Source organism: Phycomyces blakesleeanus (genome assembly GCF_001638985.1).
Source record: "Phycomyces blakesleeanus NRRL 1555(-) unplaced genomic scaffold PHYBLscaffold_2, whole genome shotgun sequence".
In the NCBI taxonomy this organism is placed as follows: Eukaryota; Fungi; Mucoromycota; class Mucoromycetes; order Mucorales; family Phycomycetaceae; genus Phycomyces; species Phycomyces blakesleeanus.
In genome coordinates, this window is record NW_017265135.1 from 1,359,099 (window position 1) to 1,375,103 (window position 16,005).

At 40.1% G+C, this 16,005-nt stretch overlaps 4 protein-coding genes across 4 annotated transcripts; 1 reads left to right on the top strand and 3 right to left on the bottom strand.

The window, feature by feature from the left end:
- Positions 1–236: 236 nt before the first annotated feature.
- Positions 237–599, bottom strand: PHYBLDRAFT_162561 (hypothetical protein; the record flags this gene model as incomplete). Its single annotated transcript, XM_018434653.1, has 1 exon — positions 237–599. One exon carries the CDS (start codon positions 597–599, stop codon positions 237–239), a length of 363 nt encoding a protein of 120 aa, XP_018297538.1.
- A 559-nt stretch (positions 600–1,158) lies between these two features.
- On the bottom strand, positions 1,159–5,911 carry PHYBLDRAFT_162562 (hypothetical protein; the record flags this gene model as incomplete). The annotated part of the gene is made up of 5 exons (XM_018434654.1): positions 1,159–1,407; positions 1,468–1,956; positions 3,702–4,530; positions 4,695–5,076; positions 5,206–5,911. 5 exons carry the CDS (start codon positions 5,909–5,911, stop codon positions 1,159–1,161), a joined length of 2,655 nt encoding a protein of 884 aa, XP_018297539.1.
- A 936-nt stretch (positions 5,912–6,847) lies between these two features.
- On the bottom strand, positions 6,848–9,038 carry PHYBLDRAFT_58548 (hypothetical protein; the record flags this gene model as incomplete). Its single annotated transcript, XM_018440349.1, has 4 exons — positions 6,848–7,641; positions 7,846–7,899; positions 7,978–8,095; positions 8,151–9,038. The coding sequence occupies 4 exons, from the start codon at positions 9,036–9,038 to the stop codon at positions 6,848–6,850; spliced, it is 1,854 nt and encodes a 617-aa protein (XP_018297540.1).
- A 5,470-nt stretch (positions 9,039–14,508) lies between these two features.
- Positions 14,509–15,972, top strand: PHYBLDRAFT_176667 (hypothetical protein). Its single transcript, XM_018437811.1, has 5 exons — positions 14,509–14,652; positions 14,816–15,071; positions 15,141–15,299; positions 15,445–15,496; positions 15,572–15,972. The coding sequence occupies exons 1-5, from the start codon at positions 14,538–14,540 to the stop codon at positions 15,731–15,733; spliced, it is 744 nt and encodes a 247-aa protein (XP_018297541.1). The 5' UTR covers positions 14,509–14,537; the 3' UTR covers positions 15,734–15,972.
- The last annotated feature ends 33 nt before the right edge of the window (positions 15,973–16,005 follow it).

The window sequence follows — 16,005 nt, forward strand, 5'->3', positions numbered from 1 at the left end:
AGCAAATCATATACCTGCTGTTGCTGATGAGTAATATTTTCACGATTTAACTTTTTTTTTGTATGGAGCCAGGAAGAAAAAGCTCAGAATTTTATTAAAGGTCTCTGATTGAATAGGAAAAGAGAAAATTAAAATATTTGTTTGTAAGGTTTTGTAGATTATATGATGTTTTTGGCTTTTAAATTTTATGGTTGTTTTTGTTTTTGTTTTGTTTTGTTTTAAAAAAAATGGAGGAGTTATGGAGAGTCTAGCTCTAGTTCAGAGCAGAGACGAGAAATTGACTTGCACACAATGTGGAGCATCGCAGAGAGAAGGAAAGGGACAGAGTTAAAGTGGAAAGACCAGTGGTGATCCCAAATAGCCAGGATAGTTAGGCCAAAGACGGAGGAAGCAGGGATCGCAGGGTTAAGTATGGAGGGGAAGACAAAGGATTGGAAAGCGTTTGAGAGGACAGAGGGCAGAGGGACGGTGCCAAAGAATTCCAACAAAATGCCTGTCCACACAGCAGATTTCAACGGGCAAGCAAGAAGAAAATGTTCTTGCGTCTCAATGGACACCTGGCAAATAGTGCAGAGAGGAGAAGAGATGGTGAATGACATGATGCAGTACAGAAGTGCTCGGCACAAAAGCTTATTGTGCAACCCGCAAAACCAGACATTCCGAGCCCAGTGAGGGAGGGCAAAAGACCAGAAGGAGCGAAGTTGTCATGGGATCAGAGAAGGGTGGATGGGATGAGTGTTGTGGTGGTTGAAGTTGAAGAAGTTTTTAAGAGGAAGAATTGAAGATTTTTGATTAGGAACGAAGATTCGTGAGAACTTGTGTAGGTTTTGTTTATTGAGAAAGGATTTTATATCAAAGTTTGACCAGGTTCCTACACTGAACTACTACTGCTATTTATATTGTTTTGGATTGGGAAAATTATATGACTGGGGTCAGGTAATCGATCCTATCTGAGCCTTAATCAGAGCAACGTGATCTTGGGATAATTAATGTATGATTAATTATATAAATGTGTGTAGTCCCAATGAAGTATTAACATCGAAAGTAAATGTGTTTATGAGTTATAATTATGCTTATAATAATCCACTGATGTATCCCATATTATGGTGATATCATCATATGAAATATAATCACTATCATGCATGCTAAACCTGTGTGTTAAATAATAAAGTAATTGGTAGACACCTTTGACTGGAATAGCTGAGGCCTTATATTATTTCCTTCAGACTTATTCTCAATTACAGCAGTAGTCAATACACATTTACAACAATGAGCATTAGACAGTTGATGGGAGCAGGCAGAACGGTAAGAGCGCATGGTGAGCTGGGACCAGGTCTGACCGGGAAGTTGGGCTGACAGAAGTGGCTGGAGGTCAATGGACGACCCATCGCAAATAGGAAGATCTGGCTGTTGGAATGCCAGTACAAAAGAAGGAATGCATGCTCAAAAGAGAATGGGATGCAAGACCATTGTATGATCGCGAATTCTGTTGAGGATGCGGTTAAGTGTGACAGAATGGAGTAGAGGACGAGAGGGAGTGATGGGTGTGAGTATATCCAAATTGAACTCGATTTGGTATAGATGGTGGACTCGCAAATCACGCCAAGCAGGTCGATACAGAGGGTGAGAGGGCATACTGGATATCATAGAAGACAATGGCAGGATGAGACAACTGGAAAGGTTGAGCACCACTCTGTCAAAGTTTCGGGGAAGAGTATCCGTAGCCTTCAGAACCAGGTGCAGCAGGGAATCAAGGGTGTGATGGTTGCAAGGATGACAGTCTGGAAAGAGTAAGGGAAGAAGAGGATCAATGGTAGGGACGTCAGAGTGAAGAAGAGTGGAGAACCATTGGGGAACAAGACTGTGAGGCAGTAGAGGATTACGAATAAGGGGCTTCAGCCAGCGAAGTTGGAGAGCACATTGCTGTATACCAGGATCCAAGATACCAAGGCCACCCTTTAGTCAGGGCAAGCAGAGAGTGTGAAAAGCAATGGGAGGAAAAGAGTTGACATGGAAGAACCCGTGCATGATGGAGTGAACTCGGTCAAGGAAGGCAGAAGGGAACGAAACCACACGAAGGACGTGCCATAGTTGAGAAAGTACAAGAGAGTTCATGATGGTTGCCGCCCACAAAAGGAAAGAGATTGTAATCCATGAATACTGCAAAAGGTCTCAATTTTTGACAGGAGGGTGGTCCCATAGGAGTCTTGTTGAGTGATAGAGGAAAATAATGGAAAACCAAGATATTGGAGAGAGGTAGGTGACGTACGATCATGCCAATCAGTAACATCATATGCACGAAGGAAAGTATTCCAGTCGAGGAGTGGCGATCCTGAAAGGGAGAAGGCTTAAGTCTTGTGCATGTTTATGCGAGCACTAGATGCAGCAGCATATGTGTTGAGATGGTGGTGAAGTCGAGACATGTGATCCGTGTCCAGAAGAAACACCAGAAGGTCATCGGCATAACCCAGCAGTTTGACAGGAGGTAAAGAGGGAAGAGTGGGAGGGACAGAAGGGAGGACACCGAGGAACAGAGGATCGTGTATCACGCGGCGAAGCAAAGGCTCAAAAGCTAGGTTGAAGAGAATTGGTGAGAGAGAATCCCCTTGTCAAAGGCCACAGGCTTGCATAAGAGGGCGTGAGAGAAAGCCATTGACATTAATCTGTAGCTGCGTAGAGAAAAATAGAGAAGAGACAGAATTAACGATGGAAGGAGGGAAGCGGAAATGAGCGAGCACTTGACGAAAATACTCTGGGTGTACTTGGTCATAAGCCTTTTCCTGGTCCAAGAGCAAGCCAATCCCTGAGGATCCATCCTTCGCAGCTTGTGCCATGACGAAACGAGTCAGCATTCTATTATCAGCTATAAATCTACCCTGAACAAAACCAGTTTGATACAGGGTGATAAGTGTGGTAACAGCAGAAATCATATGAGCATTCATAAGACGGGTAAACACTTTTGCATCAGTATTAATCAAGGCGATGGGACGCCAGTTCTTCAGAGAACTGAGATCGCCTTTTTTTGCCAACAAGCAGACACAAGTGGACTGCCAAGAAGGAGGAAAGATTCCCTTTGACAAGGCATCGTTATATATCTGGGAAACGAGGTCACCACACACGGGATGGGCGAGAATGAGGCAGAGAATCTCATATGGCAAACCATCTGGGCCCGGGCTACTAGAGCTGGGAGAGCAGGCAGTGCCTGACTGAATTGTGTTGAGAGCGAATGGCCAAGTCATATAGTCCTGTGCAAGTTCTGGCAAATGGAGATCTGAAGGCAAATGAGAGAGCAGCTCATCCACAGCAGAGTGGTCTATATGATCAGGGGTGTACAAGCCTTCATAGAAGACTGCTGCAGCCTCAGTCATGGCGTCAGATGTGGTGCAAATGCCATTTGTAACAGGGTGACAGAGGCTTGCAATGGCTTTGCGGGATTGGCGAATGGCGATAGTGCGTTTGAGGTATCCTGCAGAAGTCTCACCCTTTTCCCACCAGTGTTTCCCGGCCTTGAGAGCCATAATCTTGACCCGTTCAAGTTGGACTTGCTGCAACAATCGTTCCACAATTGGGAGTTGGTAGTTCTGGGCGGGTTGGTGGCGGAAATGGTGAATGAGTCAGTCCTGTCGTTTTTGTAGGCGTGTTTCCAGGTCGTTCAGAGAGGGGCAAAGGTGGCGAGAGAAACATTTAATGAAACGAATGACTTCGAGCTTAATCGCATCCCATTGGGCTTGAGGAAAAAGATCAGCACGAAGGGCAGGAACGAGGGTGGAGAGAAGAGTGTTGAGATCGGTACGGAACGAAAGTGATTGTGCTAGGTGAGAGTTAGCATTCCAAAGTCCCTTACCAGAAGACTTGGTTGAAGGGAGGGACAGACTGACTGCAACCAGACAATGATCAGACCATTTCTGGTGAATATAGCTCACTTGTGGGTCTGTAGTGCGAGGGTGAAGATCTGAGAACGCAAGGATGTAGTCAATGGTGGTGGAAGACAGGGCTTGGTGGAACGTAGGCTGCGGGTGCTGGCCATGAGGAGTGATACAGTCAGTCATATTGGTATCTATAAACTGTAGCCAGTCAGCTGGAGCACGACGTCCAAGAGCATAGTGTGAGTGAATTGCATGGTTAAAATCGCCCAATAGAATAAAGTTTGAAGGATTGGGAGGGATGAGGTCAGGAGTGGACAGTAAAGAGGCAAGAAAACAATAACGTGGAGTTTGGAAAGCAGGCGCATAGATGACGCCTATCCTGAAGGGCGAAAAATTATTATCCACATGCGTGATAGTTGTCGTGATACACCTGTCACATGGGCTAAATAGAGGGTCAGTGAAGATAATGTGAGGGGAAAGGCATACAACATCGCAGTGTGGAGACCATAATGATGAAGAGGACCGAAATTGTTGGTCAAAGGTAGATTGAAGCATAGATGATGAGGCATGGGTTTCTTGCAGGGCTAAAATATCGATTCCCTGCGAGTGTAAATGGTGTATGAAAAAGGAGCGTGATTCAGGGTGTCCAACTTTGGGTAGACCCCTACAGTTCATAGTGCCTATTTTAATCATTGGTTAATGTTGGCCTCTGCGCCGAGGGCTTTTGTGGTTTGTGGGTGAGTAAAGCGAGGAGGAGAGAGAGATGTATTGTGGCCTGTTAGACGTGCCGGCCAGAAAAAATGGAGATGAGTGTGGCAAGAGGCAGACTGGAGTCGGAGAGCCTGAGTCTCATATCTATCCATGAGATTAGTTATCATTCTGTTGTCTATCTCTTTGTCCCAGCCACGCGTGGGGGTGTCGACAGAATGGCTTCGAGGACAAGGGCCGGAGGACGTGGGCGTCTCAGTTGGTGTCAGTAGAGTAAAGGTGGTCTTTGTGGGAGACAGCTTAGACAACTCACGTAAAGCAGGTTGACGAGGGTTGTGCTTGGAGGCCTCCGATCCTCCATAGATGAGTGAGAGCTCAGTGGGAATCAAAGGCTTGGGCACAATGATGGGGCAATCGAGCTTTGAATTGCAGTTGGGGTGGCGGGAGCGCTTGTTGGACGTCTTGGATGTCTTGGAAGGATCAGTAATGTATGGACAATTGGCTTGTAAGTGACCAGTCTTGTTGCATCCAAAACACGTTCAGGTTTCGGCTGGGCGTTTGGTGCATTTTGCAACATCGTGCCCCATTTCCTTACAGTAGGTGCAGTGGGAGCCCATGAAAGGCCACTTACCAAGAATCTTTTGCATATCGTCATATGCAATTTGGTACGTCAGAGAATCTGATGGCACATCGTCAGTAGGTGTATTGGCAAGGACAACATAGCCAGAACTGTCAAAAAACCCATATGATTCATGAATGGCGATCTCCCGCACTTTGCCAAAAGGAGACATACATTTGGCGAGTTGTGTAGCCAGGTCATGATAAGGAACACAAGGAAGCTTGGTTAGGAAAACACGGCGAACAATTGTGCCAATGGGAACAGCAGGTTGAGCGGGGAAAGACGAATCGCCTACTACCAAAGGTTGAGAGCATGCTCGCTCGCAGTCAGCACTGGTAGGTAGATGGAGTTCACATGTATCAGGGGAAGAGCGTGAGCCAAGAGTGATGCCCATGTTAACCTCGCGAGGATAGGCTGAGAGAAGAGCTCTCCAGAAAGGGTCAAACTTGGGTGAGGATTTGGGTGGGACGGTGAAAAAAACTGAAAACTTAGAGGACCCTACACACCAGGTACGTGGGGTCGCATTATTTGTAGAGCTGAAGATAACATGAGATTGCTTTTCGAGAAGTGGAAGTGCGTTCTGAGTAGCTACTTGCGAGTAAAGAGGTGTCGAAGAGAGTGAGAGTGGTGTGAATGAGGTTGGCAATGGTGGAGATGAGCCAGTGGTGGAGGGGTTTTTGACCCCTGGTGGTTCCGGAGTGTTAGTGGAAAGAGCCATGTGTCACGATTTAACTTGAGACATAAATCATATATTTTAGTTTTATGTGATTTAAGTGGAAAAGATTATAATTCATATAATTTGCATTTTTTTTCAAAAACTTTCATAATAGATATAAAGGTAATGAAGCGTTTTATGCCTAAGAAAGTTTACATAGCAGTTAAGCTAATATATTTTTACAAAATTCATGTTTTTATTTTTTATTTTTTATTTCTATTTCTTCTGTAAAAACTCTTTCTATCATTTCTTTACAGCATGTACATGAGATATTTTATCAAAAATATAAAAAATTAAAAAATATTCATAAAGAACCAAAAAAAGTTTTTAATTACATATATTCAGATAATATATGAATTCAGTAAAAGTTTCATAAAAAACAAATGAGAAAAAAGTAATTCTACAAGCAAATACAATATTTTATTTTATTGAAAAAATGCAAATTTTTGAGATATTACATTAGTTTTCTCATGATCAACCTTTTCAATTCAACTAAAAATCCTAGAACACATACATATACCTATACACTACTTGGATCCAAAGTTATAGAGAGCCAAGACTTGAATTGATGAAATAAATAGATGCAAATGCATAATATAACATATTCGAAGATAGTTTGGCTCGATCTGTGTAATGCCATCCGATATTTATGATTTTTAATTCGCTGGTTATAATTGTAACTCGAAGGGTAAAGTACTTCCCACGAATGATCTCTAGGAAAAAACAGAGCGGAGAGTCATTTAACCCACAAGTGATAGATAGCTTATGTTGATGCAAAGAAACAAATTGATAAGATTTATAAAGATTTAAAAAAATTGTCTAGCTAATAAAATATAAAAGTAAACGAGTAAATAAATAAGAAAAGATCTAGCTAATAAAATATAAGTAATAAAGTATAATTAAAAGAGTAATAAAATAGAAAAGAATATCGAAAAGAAATTATTTTGGAGTAAGATCAATTGGTTGATCTAGATCAGAATGGAGAGAGAGCATGGCATTTTGGCGATCATGCTTGTTAAATTCTTTGAACTTATTCCAGTAAGTATCAAAGTTATCATCAATCTTATTTCTGGCACAACCTAAAAAAAATAATTCAGGAACGGTTGGCCATTTTCTAGAGATATTATGGGAAAGGTCAACTGTTGTCCAGTGATTACTGTTAACATGATTAAAAATCAGAGATTGTCGTTGTTTGGTTTTGTTGTTGGGAAGGGCGAATGGGAGAAAAGTTGTTGAGGGGGAGTTGGGGTTGTCTGAGTAGACGCAAACTGGTCGTGTATATGTGTCCGCAGCTAGTTGAGCACAGTCGGGTGTGTTAAACCACATATTGGCATCTGAACATACTGGGATGAAGTTGGTGTTGGTGTTGGTGTTGCTGGTGTTGCTATAATCGAGTTGAGAGCCATGTTGAATGATTTTTTCTAGTTGGCTTGTGTCAGTGCCGAAGGTATTTGTGTACAATATTTTGTATTTCGGCAGGGCGGCTAGCATATCCCTTTTTACAAGTGAAAACTTATTTTGATCTTTGTAAATCAAGTGGGCAAGGACCCGAAAACCACACCACCCGTCAGCAGTAAGGCTAAACCCACCCTTGACATCATCGACTATCTCATGAGAGACAGGAAAACCGGGCTGGAATTTGACCCTCTTGCCAACAGAGGTGCGATTATCATACTGGTAATCTTCTAGGGCGGTGGCGGGTCTTTTGAACCCATTTTTTTGGGGGGCATCGACTAAAAAGTATATAAGTATAAGACGATAGTTCTCTTTATGGATTCAATTACACTGTAAAATAAGAAAGCATATTACCTGGGTCGAGAGGCTCTTGTTTTATTTTTGTTGTTTTATTTTTGGTGGCATCGACTAAAAAGCATATTCGTGTAAGACGACATCCCTCCACATAAATTCAATTAAAGTAAAATAAAAACACATCTTACCAGGGTCAAGAGGCTCTTGCTTTATTTGTTTTATTTTGTTTTTGGTAGCATCGACTAAAAAAACATGAAAGTATAAAATGGGAATCCTTTCTCATAGATTCAATTACATTGTAAAATAAGAACACATCTTACCTGGGTCGAGAGGCTCTTGTTTGTTTTTGTTTTGTTTTTTGTTTTTTGTTTTTTGTGTAGCTGCAGGCTTTCCCTCCCTCATTTTAGCTCTCAGTCTAACCATTGCCTTAAGGCCAGCCTAGTACTTCAAGATACATATTAATACTTTGTTATGTTATTTTTTTTTATCTTACATGACCAGACGAAACACTGATCTTTCTCCAGTTTGCCCGACCAAAGTCTTTGGGGAGGTACTTTGGACGTGCACTACCCTTCCGTCTGCCAGGGTACTTGATTTTTTCTAGGGCTTGAAAGTTAATCGAAGGGTGCCCAGTTTTGCCTTCGAATTCAGAAGTGACCTTCTTGATCTTATTCAGGAGGTTAGCCACTTGCTGGCTGCCCTCACAGGACCGAAACAGTGACTCGAGTTTAATTACTTCCTCCATCCACACCTCTGGTCTTTCCTCAAGCTGGAAGTTTTCCCGACAAGTGTTGTCCCTTGGCTTTACATTACGAGGATCAATAACCCACCTTTCAGGGATATCAGAAATATAGATATCCCTTCCAGCAGGCAAAGAATGGCGACAAGGTAGACCATACTGGAGCTTGTTCATGCATTCACAAACAATACTGCTTTCACATTTCAGTCGAACCTCTTGGTCTATTACCAGTAAAGCTCGCTTTGAGACCTTCATGAGCAGTCTAGACAAAAGCTTGTTTCGTCCAACAAGAGGGTCAACCGTGGTAGATTCCCTGATCTCCACATTCCGGAAGTCTCTCTCAAGCCTCTCGATATATCTTGAAATATTTTCAAAGGCGAGATCCAAAGAAGCTATTGCAGATATACCTCTCTTTAAGGCTTGATGGGCACTTTCCACTCTTTGAGATGTTGTGCATCCAAAATGCATTATCTTCTGAGTAAGATAACCTGCCCACTTCTCTTGGCATGTAATCCACCTGTCATGAAAATATGCCGAGACTGGCGTTTTCACATTGCCATTTTCTACTTCGGAACCAGCAGATACAGCGTTGAACTTATTCAGCGCCCAGTCAAACTCCTTCTTACTTTTGCTATGGATCATATTGGATATATATCCCGTCAGCTCTTCCTTTTTTTGTACTGAGCCAACTTTTCCCGAAAAAGCCTTTTCCACACTATTCAGCATGTGCCAGTAACAAAGCAGCTTGCTGTTGTTTGGAAACACAACATCAAGAGCGTTCATAAGTGCAGCACACTTGTCTGTCACAAAAACTGTGCTAAGAGCCTTGTCTTCAAAAACAAGTGCCTTGAGTTGCTGGAGGAACCAAAGATATGTGCCTTGCTGCTTGTTAGAGACCCAGGCAAAGGTAATGGGAAACGATTTGAGAGTTTCTTCTCCAAGGTTGTGAATACCTTCCACGCAAATCAGCGGCATTGACAAGTTATTGGTAGAATATGTAGCATCTACCACCATAACTTCTGAGAAGCGACGAGCTCTCTCCATCATCTTCTGATTGGTAAAAAATACCCTCTCCAGCGAATTGTCCCCGTTTACATCATAATGCACCTGGTAACCTTTTGCTTCCATCATCTTAACAAGTCCAGTACCCGCATTCTGGGCAACAGGGGCAGAAACTCGAGCAAAGGCAGCCTTGATATTGTTGATATCGCTAACGTACAGCTTATGACCATCGTCTTTTTCGTCTGTGATAGCCCTTTGGATCTCACGAGTCTTGGCCTTTGTCTCAACAAGTTTAGATATCTGCTTGGCGTCTTCGGCAGTAACTCTCGACAATCTGCCTTTCAGAGTCGATTCCAAGCATTTGTCATCAAGAGGATGATTGTGATAACTCTCCATTTCACTAGAAGCTTTCAAGGGAAGATATCCTTTGTTTCCTTTCTTGTAAGATAGCTTTATCATGTAAGGACATCCGGTTTTCGAACTAGGGCGGATTTTTACGCGATCGCAGTCTTCAAGTTTATGGGTGTTTCTATAGTGACCACCCCTGGCGCACTTTAAGTAAACCCGGGTTGGTTTACGGTCTTTAGTTGCAAGAGTGAAGTTGTTAGCAAGTGCATACTCCTGCATCTTAGAAATAGCCACAGTCATGTTGGCATAGCCATTGACTGGTGTAGTGGGAAAGTCTTGCTGAACGGGATAATATTCATTTCCGTCGATAAAAATTGATTCTTTATTGATAGTATTCATGTTGAAGTGATTTCTATTGAGCGATTGTTAACATCGTTTTTACAAATACTAATTTGTAATGATAGAAGTAGTACTCTTGTTTCTTCTGATAAAAACATTATATTATGTAAAAGATGTCTAATTCTTACAAGATGAGTATATAAAAGAAAAGAAGGTTTTATAACGGGTCTTTCACTAATTTCTTCAGGACACAACTTTTTTCTGCTTTCAGGTACTCTGTTACCATTAAAGGCCGGACCATAGTCACTTTTCAGGAGTCCGGTACACAATTAAAATCGGTGTTTAGAATATTTTTAGTACTCTATAGAAACGTCGTGCCTGAGAGGAAAAGCATCGGGCCCGAATAATAGCTGAAAATCCATTTGATTTAGTAATAGTAATACAATTTGGCTTCTCCCAAAAGTATTACTAAATCGAGCTTTGACTGTATATGCATATATATATATATTTATTTATATTAGAATTTATTGTAGCTGATAAAGAATAATGTGAATATATAGTGTGTTGAAGGATGGTAACAGATAAAAATAATAAGTAATAGATACATAGTAGTGTATATATAACAGCTTTTAAAAAAAAACTATTTTTAATTTCTAGGCTTGTAGCTAACCCATATAGCCTTTTTTTTGGGTTCGGGTTTCAGCAAAACAATGGGGCGTCTATTTAAATTGAGTGAAGGTGGGCGGCACTTATAGCAATTGTTTGATGAGTAGGAAAAGGAGTAAAGGGAGTAGAGTAACGGAAAGGGAAGGTTGACATTGAATGAACTGTGGAAATAACTGGAAAGGTTGGCGGTTGAGGCAAGCTGGTATTGGTATTTGTGTTTTGTGAAGCATTGTTAGTAGCTATGAGTAATTGTATTTGTAAATTTAAGCACTGTTGCTGCATCCCAAGGATTCTTACATCCTTAGCCAGTTGCTGTGTCAAATTCATCGGAAGGAAATTCTGTTGGTTATTCTGCTCAATGTAATTGTTGAAAGAGTTTTCATTTTTTTCAAATCGGCTGTCTTGTTGTTGCTGTAAGCGTATGATTCGATGATTCGCTTCTGTCACTCTGCTGGCTACCGCTTTGTTCGTATCAACAATCTTAGGCACAAGGTTTTTGTACTCTTCCAGTCTATCAACGGAAGGACTGGTAATAGCAGCTACAATATCCTCTTGAAACATTCTGAAGCTGTTACTTAAGAATGTAAAACATCTTGTGTTGACACGTCTGTTCTCCTTGTTCAAGTACAAATAGACGGCTGCATCTTGTAAAACAATTCGTCTACATCTGATCAAAATTCGTAAAAAGCCTCTCTTTGCTATATTGATACTACTTTAAATTGCTCTTTGCTTTTCCTTTCTTTTCTTTTCTTTCGACGGCTTTCTTCCATCTTCCTCCGTGAATTCTACGGAATTGGCTTCTTCGTCTATCTCCAGACTTGTGATATTTTTATCTTCATCCTCGTTTTCATCTTCATCTTTGTTTTCATCAACTTCATTCATCTCCTTCTCATAGACAACTACTCACCCTGCATTCCCAACACCGAAATAGTCTTCGATCCATGGAAAAATCATCTTTTGCAATTCAAGTGGTGGTGACACACCATTTCTTGCTAATGAAAAAGACTTTCCCAAAAAGTCGGCCATACTTCTTGCAGAAGGATATGGGAATTTACCCAAGTAATGGGTCTCCAAGTGACCAAGTCGATCCTTCCATTCTCCTTCTTGCTTGATCAAATCAAAGGACATATCTAAGCCCTCAGCTTCCATTGACCCAGCATGACGGCCACCGTGTGTTACTTGTGTGTTGTATATTTCTTCATCTGCAAGTGCCTTTTTTGCCGTTTTCCATTGAGAAGCGCCAGTTAAACTCTTCTCAGTGCTGGTGCGTCCACGCAATACTTTCCAGTTATGCCATCTGTCTTCGTTCAAGAAATCACCACTGATCTGTTATTTTTATCAAGAAAGTTAGTATTTATTCTAAGATGTCCCACTTTTTTAGTTGGGCAACCTACTTGAAGCAAACTAAACATGAAAAAGGCAAAAGCACCAAAAGGACATCTGAATACATTCTCATGGCGCATGGCACATGCAAATTTGACCTCTCCTTCCTTCAGAGTCTTTCTCTTGTCAAGACTAAAGACCAAAACAAGAGCCTGTTACATTCCTTTGTGCTGTTTCTTTGGAATGATCGTACAAAAGCAATCCGCAAAGTTGAGATTTCTTAAATCTTGATCTCGAAGTAACATATGGTGACGGGAAGAGATAGAGAACATCTCGCGCAAGCTTGATTCACTGTCAGAAGTCCAAAGGCTCTTCAGAATTCTGATAAGTTCGCCAGACTTATAAGAATCCCGAATCACGCAATGGGCTGCCTTATCCACATTTTTTTGCACTTGGTCCTAAACAAGGTCATGCTCATACATCTTGATCGATTTAATCACTTCTTTAGTCTTCTTGGGATATGGACATCCAACTTCTCGACGCTCGGAATGAAATTAATGCAAGAACATGAAGACTTTCTCGTATTGATTGACAGCTTCTATACCCAAAGAAACCTCGATAACTTTCTTTGTTATTTTCTGTTCTTAATCCAATATATGCTTTAACATCAGTTTCTACTGAAGCACTTTTCATATAGGTTAGCTTGAAAACAAATTATTTAAAGAAGAATAACAAATTCCGTAGGCCCAACAGTGTATGGATACTAAAATCAACCGAATATATGTGTCGTTTTTTTTTTTTGCAAAAGTCCTTCAATTTAAGCATCATTAAAAAAAATGAATACAATCAATACAATATAGATTATTATTCTATTGAGTTGATACATATTTTCTAATGTTCTAAGGGCATTCTGTAAATTGCTGCAGTGCTAGCATGTACTTTCATTGGAAAAGCCTTAAGTGCGAGCTCAAACTCAGACACATTGATTGACGAGCTACTCTGAAGAGAAATAAAGGCATTTGAGCTAACAAACATATGCAAATTGGCTGAACTGGGCGACTCAACTGTTGAATTTTCAACCAGCATAATACTTTTTGATGGTCGACCCTATGAGCTTTCTTGAAAACCTCTCCAGAGGTTGCAGTCATACTAGTAGACTATAAATATGTATTATTAATATTGGTGGGCCTTTTTTTTGCATAAAATCTATTGTCTGTTTTGTTTGTACTTGAATTTTGCTGGAAATCTCAGCTTCTTTCTGCTCGAGTAAACGCTCTCGTTCTTCTGCATCAAGCTCGTTAACAAAGCGTCTTTTAAAAGCAGTGATGTTAGTAAGCAAAGGGCGACATAGTAAAATAGGTTTTTGAAAGAAAAAGAAAATTTCTATATTAAAAGTTAATCAAACTGTGGACAAACCAGTAATTTCAACTCGCTAGGTGATAATACTAGAAAGTTCCAGCAGAATCAATAGTATTCTCAACTCGACTTTCAGTTTAATCAACTCGCTACTACCATATTTAGAAATTTCGGAGTAAAAATAAAGACATTTCATTGGAGGATTCCATTTTTTATTTCCAAAAAAAATAAAATGAGTTACGATACTGTATATATCAATAATATATATCGTTACTACTAAATAACTCATGGATAGTAAATCTCAAAGTAAATATTGGATGTAAAATTACCAAGACCTAATATAGCTTATAGGAAAAGAAGCTTACCATATACAACATCATATAAGCGCTGTATGGTCAAGTGTTTAAAAAAAAGTGTGAAAATATATACTCTAGTTATTGTCATGTAATCAATTTTGTACCTGATTCAAAGACCAAAATGCATATATCAATTTGTTGTTGCTTGTCAACGTACCTTCCGATGCATTCACGGCCGATCGACAGTAAATATAATTAAAAGTTCTTTTTTTTTTGCGATAAATACTTTTATATAATACTTATTTATTTTATCTTATGAAAATTATAGAGTGCGTATGCATATCGTATTAGAAAGAATACTCTGTAAATGAATTTAGAGTGGAATATAAGGTACAAAGATATAGTTAAATAACGAGTGACTAGAGCTAAATTGTCAATTTTCTGATATTTTTAACCTAAAATATTTATTATACGAGGAAATGTTGCTTGTATCAATTGATCATCCGTAGGCATATCAAATAGCTTATAAGTATCCAAAAATTTAAAGCTAATCTTGAGCATGTATGCGGTCTCTTATAAAACTAATCAATAACAGGAACAACAATGATATCCAACTTTGCGTGTACAATGACAATGGCGCTCTGCTGCATAAACTTCAGGTTACCTACTGTGTTTAATGTCCGATATAGGTTCTAACACGTCATCAGATAATCCGTTGGACGACGCGTACATGATTCGTGTACAGTAACCGCCATTTCTTTTCATACCTCGACGCCAAAGAGTCCTTACACTTGACTTTACAGACCTTACCATGGCCGATAGATATAGTTTCTCACTCACAACTTTCTCACCCTCTGGAAAGCTTGTCCAAATTGAATATGCTTTAAATGCTGTTAGTTCGGGAGTAACCAGCGTTGGAATTAAAGGTACATACCTTTTTTCATTTGAGTCCTAAAACCTTAGAAGCTTTCTACACAAGGGAGACGCCTAAATTTAGGGCACTGTTTTTCCAATTATATTTGTTACCTTCACGAGAATTGTGCATGAATGAGAATCCGCTCACAATAGCTGCTACTATAACTTAAATAGCTACTAATGGCATCGTCATCGCCACCGAGAAGAAATCGGCATCCAGTCTTGTTGATGATTCGTCCCTTGAAAAGGTTGCCACGATCTGTGCCAACATTGGCATGATCTACTCAGGAATGGGTCCTGATTTCCGTGTTCTGGTCAGTAAGGCACGTAAGGCAGCACAGCAGTACAAGCGTGTATACATGGAAGAACCCCCAGTCCGTATTCTGGTACAAGAGGTTGCTAGTGTTGTGCAGGAATACACACAAAGCGGGTAAGACACATTGTACCTGTTTTGGATCAAATATCTTATCAGATTGTCTATGGGTATCTGTGTGTTTAGTGGTGTGCGTCCTTTTGGTGTGTCAGTTTTAATTGCTGGCTACGATGAAGTCAATGGTCCTTCTCTTTATCAAGTGGATCCCACTGGATCATACTGGGCATGGAAGGCCAGTGCAATTGGCAAGAACATGATTAACGCAAAGACTTTTTTGGAAAAGAGGTATGTGATGTGATGTATTTGTGCCTTGTTGTCAATTATCCCATACCATGGAAACTTACCCCCTAAACTTCTTTTATATTTTATACTTAATATTTTATTTGTATATATATATATATGTTTGTTCATTTGATTCTGCATAAAAAAGATATAACGAGGAAATGGAATTGGAAGATGCTGTTCACACTGCAATTTTGACGGTAAGACATGTTTACATTGCTGGTTATGCTCGTGTTAATCTCAATGAGATCTTGACATGTTTTATGCGTGTGTAGCTTAAAGAAGGATTTGAGGGGCAAATGACCGAAAACAGCTTGGAGATTGGCATCATTGGAACCAGTACAGTTGGTTTGTATGGTGGAGAGAGAAAGGAGATTCCATTATTCAGAAAATTGTCTCTGAACGAGGTGAAAGACTATTTGGCGAACATTGCTTAAAGAAAGAAAGAGAAAGAAAGAAAGAGAATATATATATATCTATCTATCTATATTATTCAAAAAATAATAATAAGCCAAAAAGAAGTTCTTTATGAGGGGAAATGTTCGAGGCTCTTTCTATATGCCTATGTGTCTCTATCTATTCTCCTTAATGGTCAAGCAGTTCGTTTTAAAATGGCGTATGTTACTGGTACATTGTTTTATATATTCATTGATAAAGGAGATACAAAAAAACACATACAAACATGTATATCTATAATAGAAACACCAAA

What these genes read in the sequence shown, in the direction of transcription:
- PHYBLDRAFT_176667 (XM_018437811.1), top strand. Translation starts at nt 14,538, where the DNA reads ATGGCCGATAGATATAGTTTCTCACTCACAACTTTCTCACCCTCTGGA. An exon ending in AAGACTTTTTTGGAAAAGAG is followed by an intron (nt 15,300 to 15,444) that starts GTATGTGATGTG and finishes TGCATAAAAAAG; the next exon opens with ATATAACGAGGAAATGGAAT. An exon ending in TTCACACTGCAATTTTGACG is followed by an intron (nt 15,497 to 15,571) that starts GTAAGACATGTT and finishes ATGCGTGTGTAG; the next exon opens with CTTAAAGAAGGATTTGAGGG.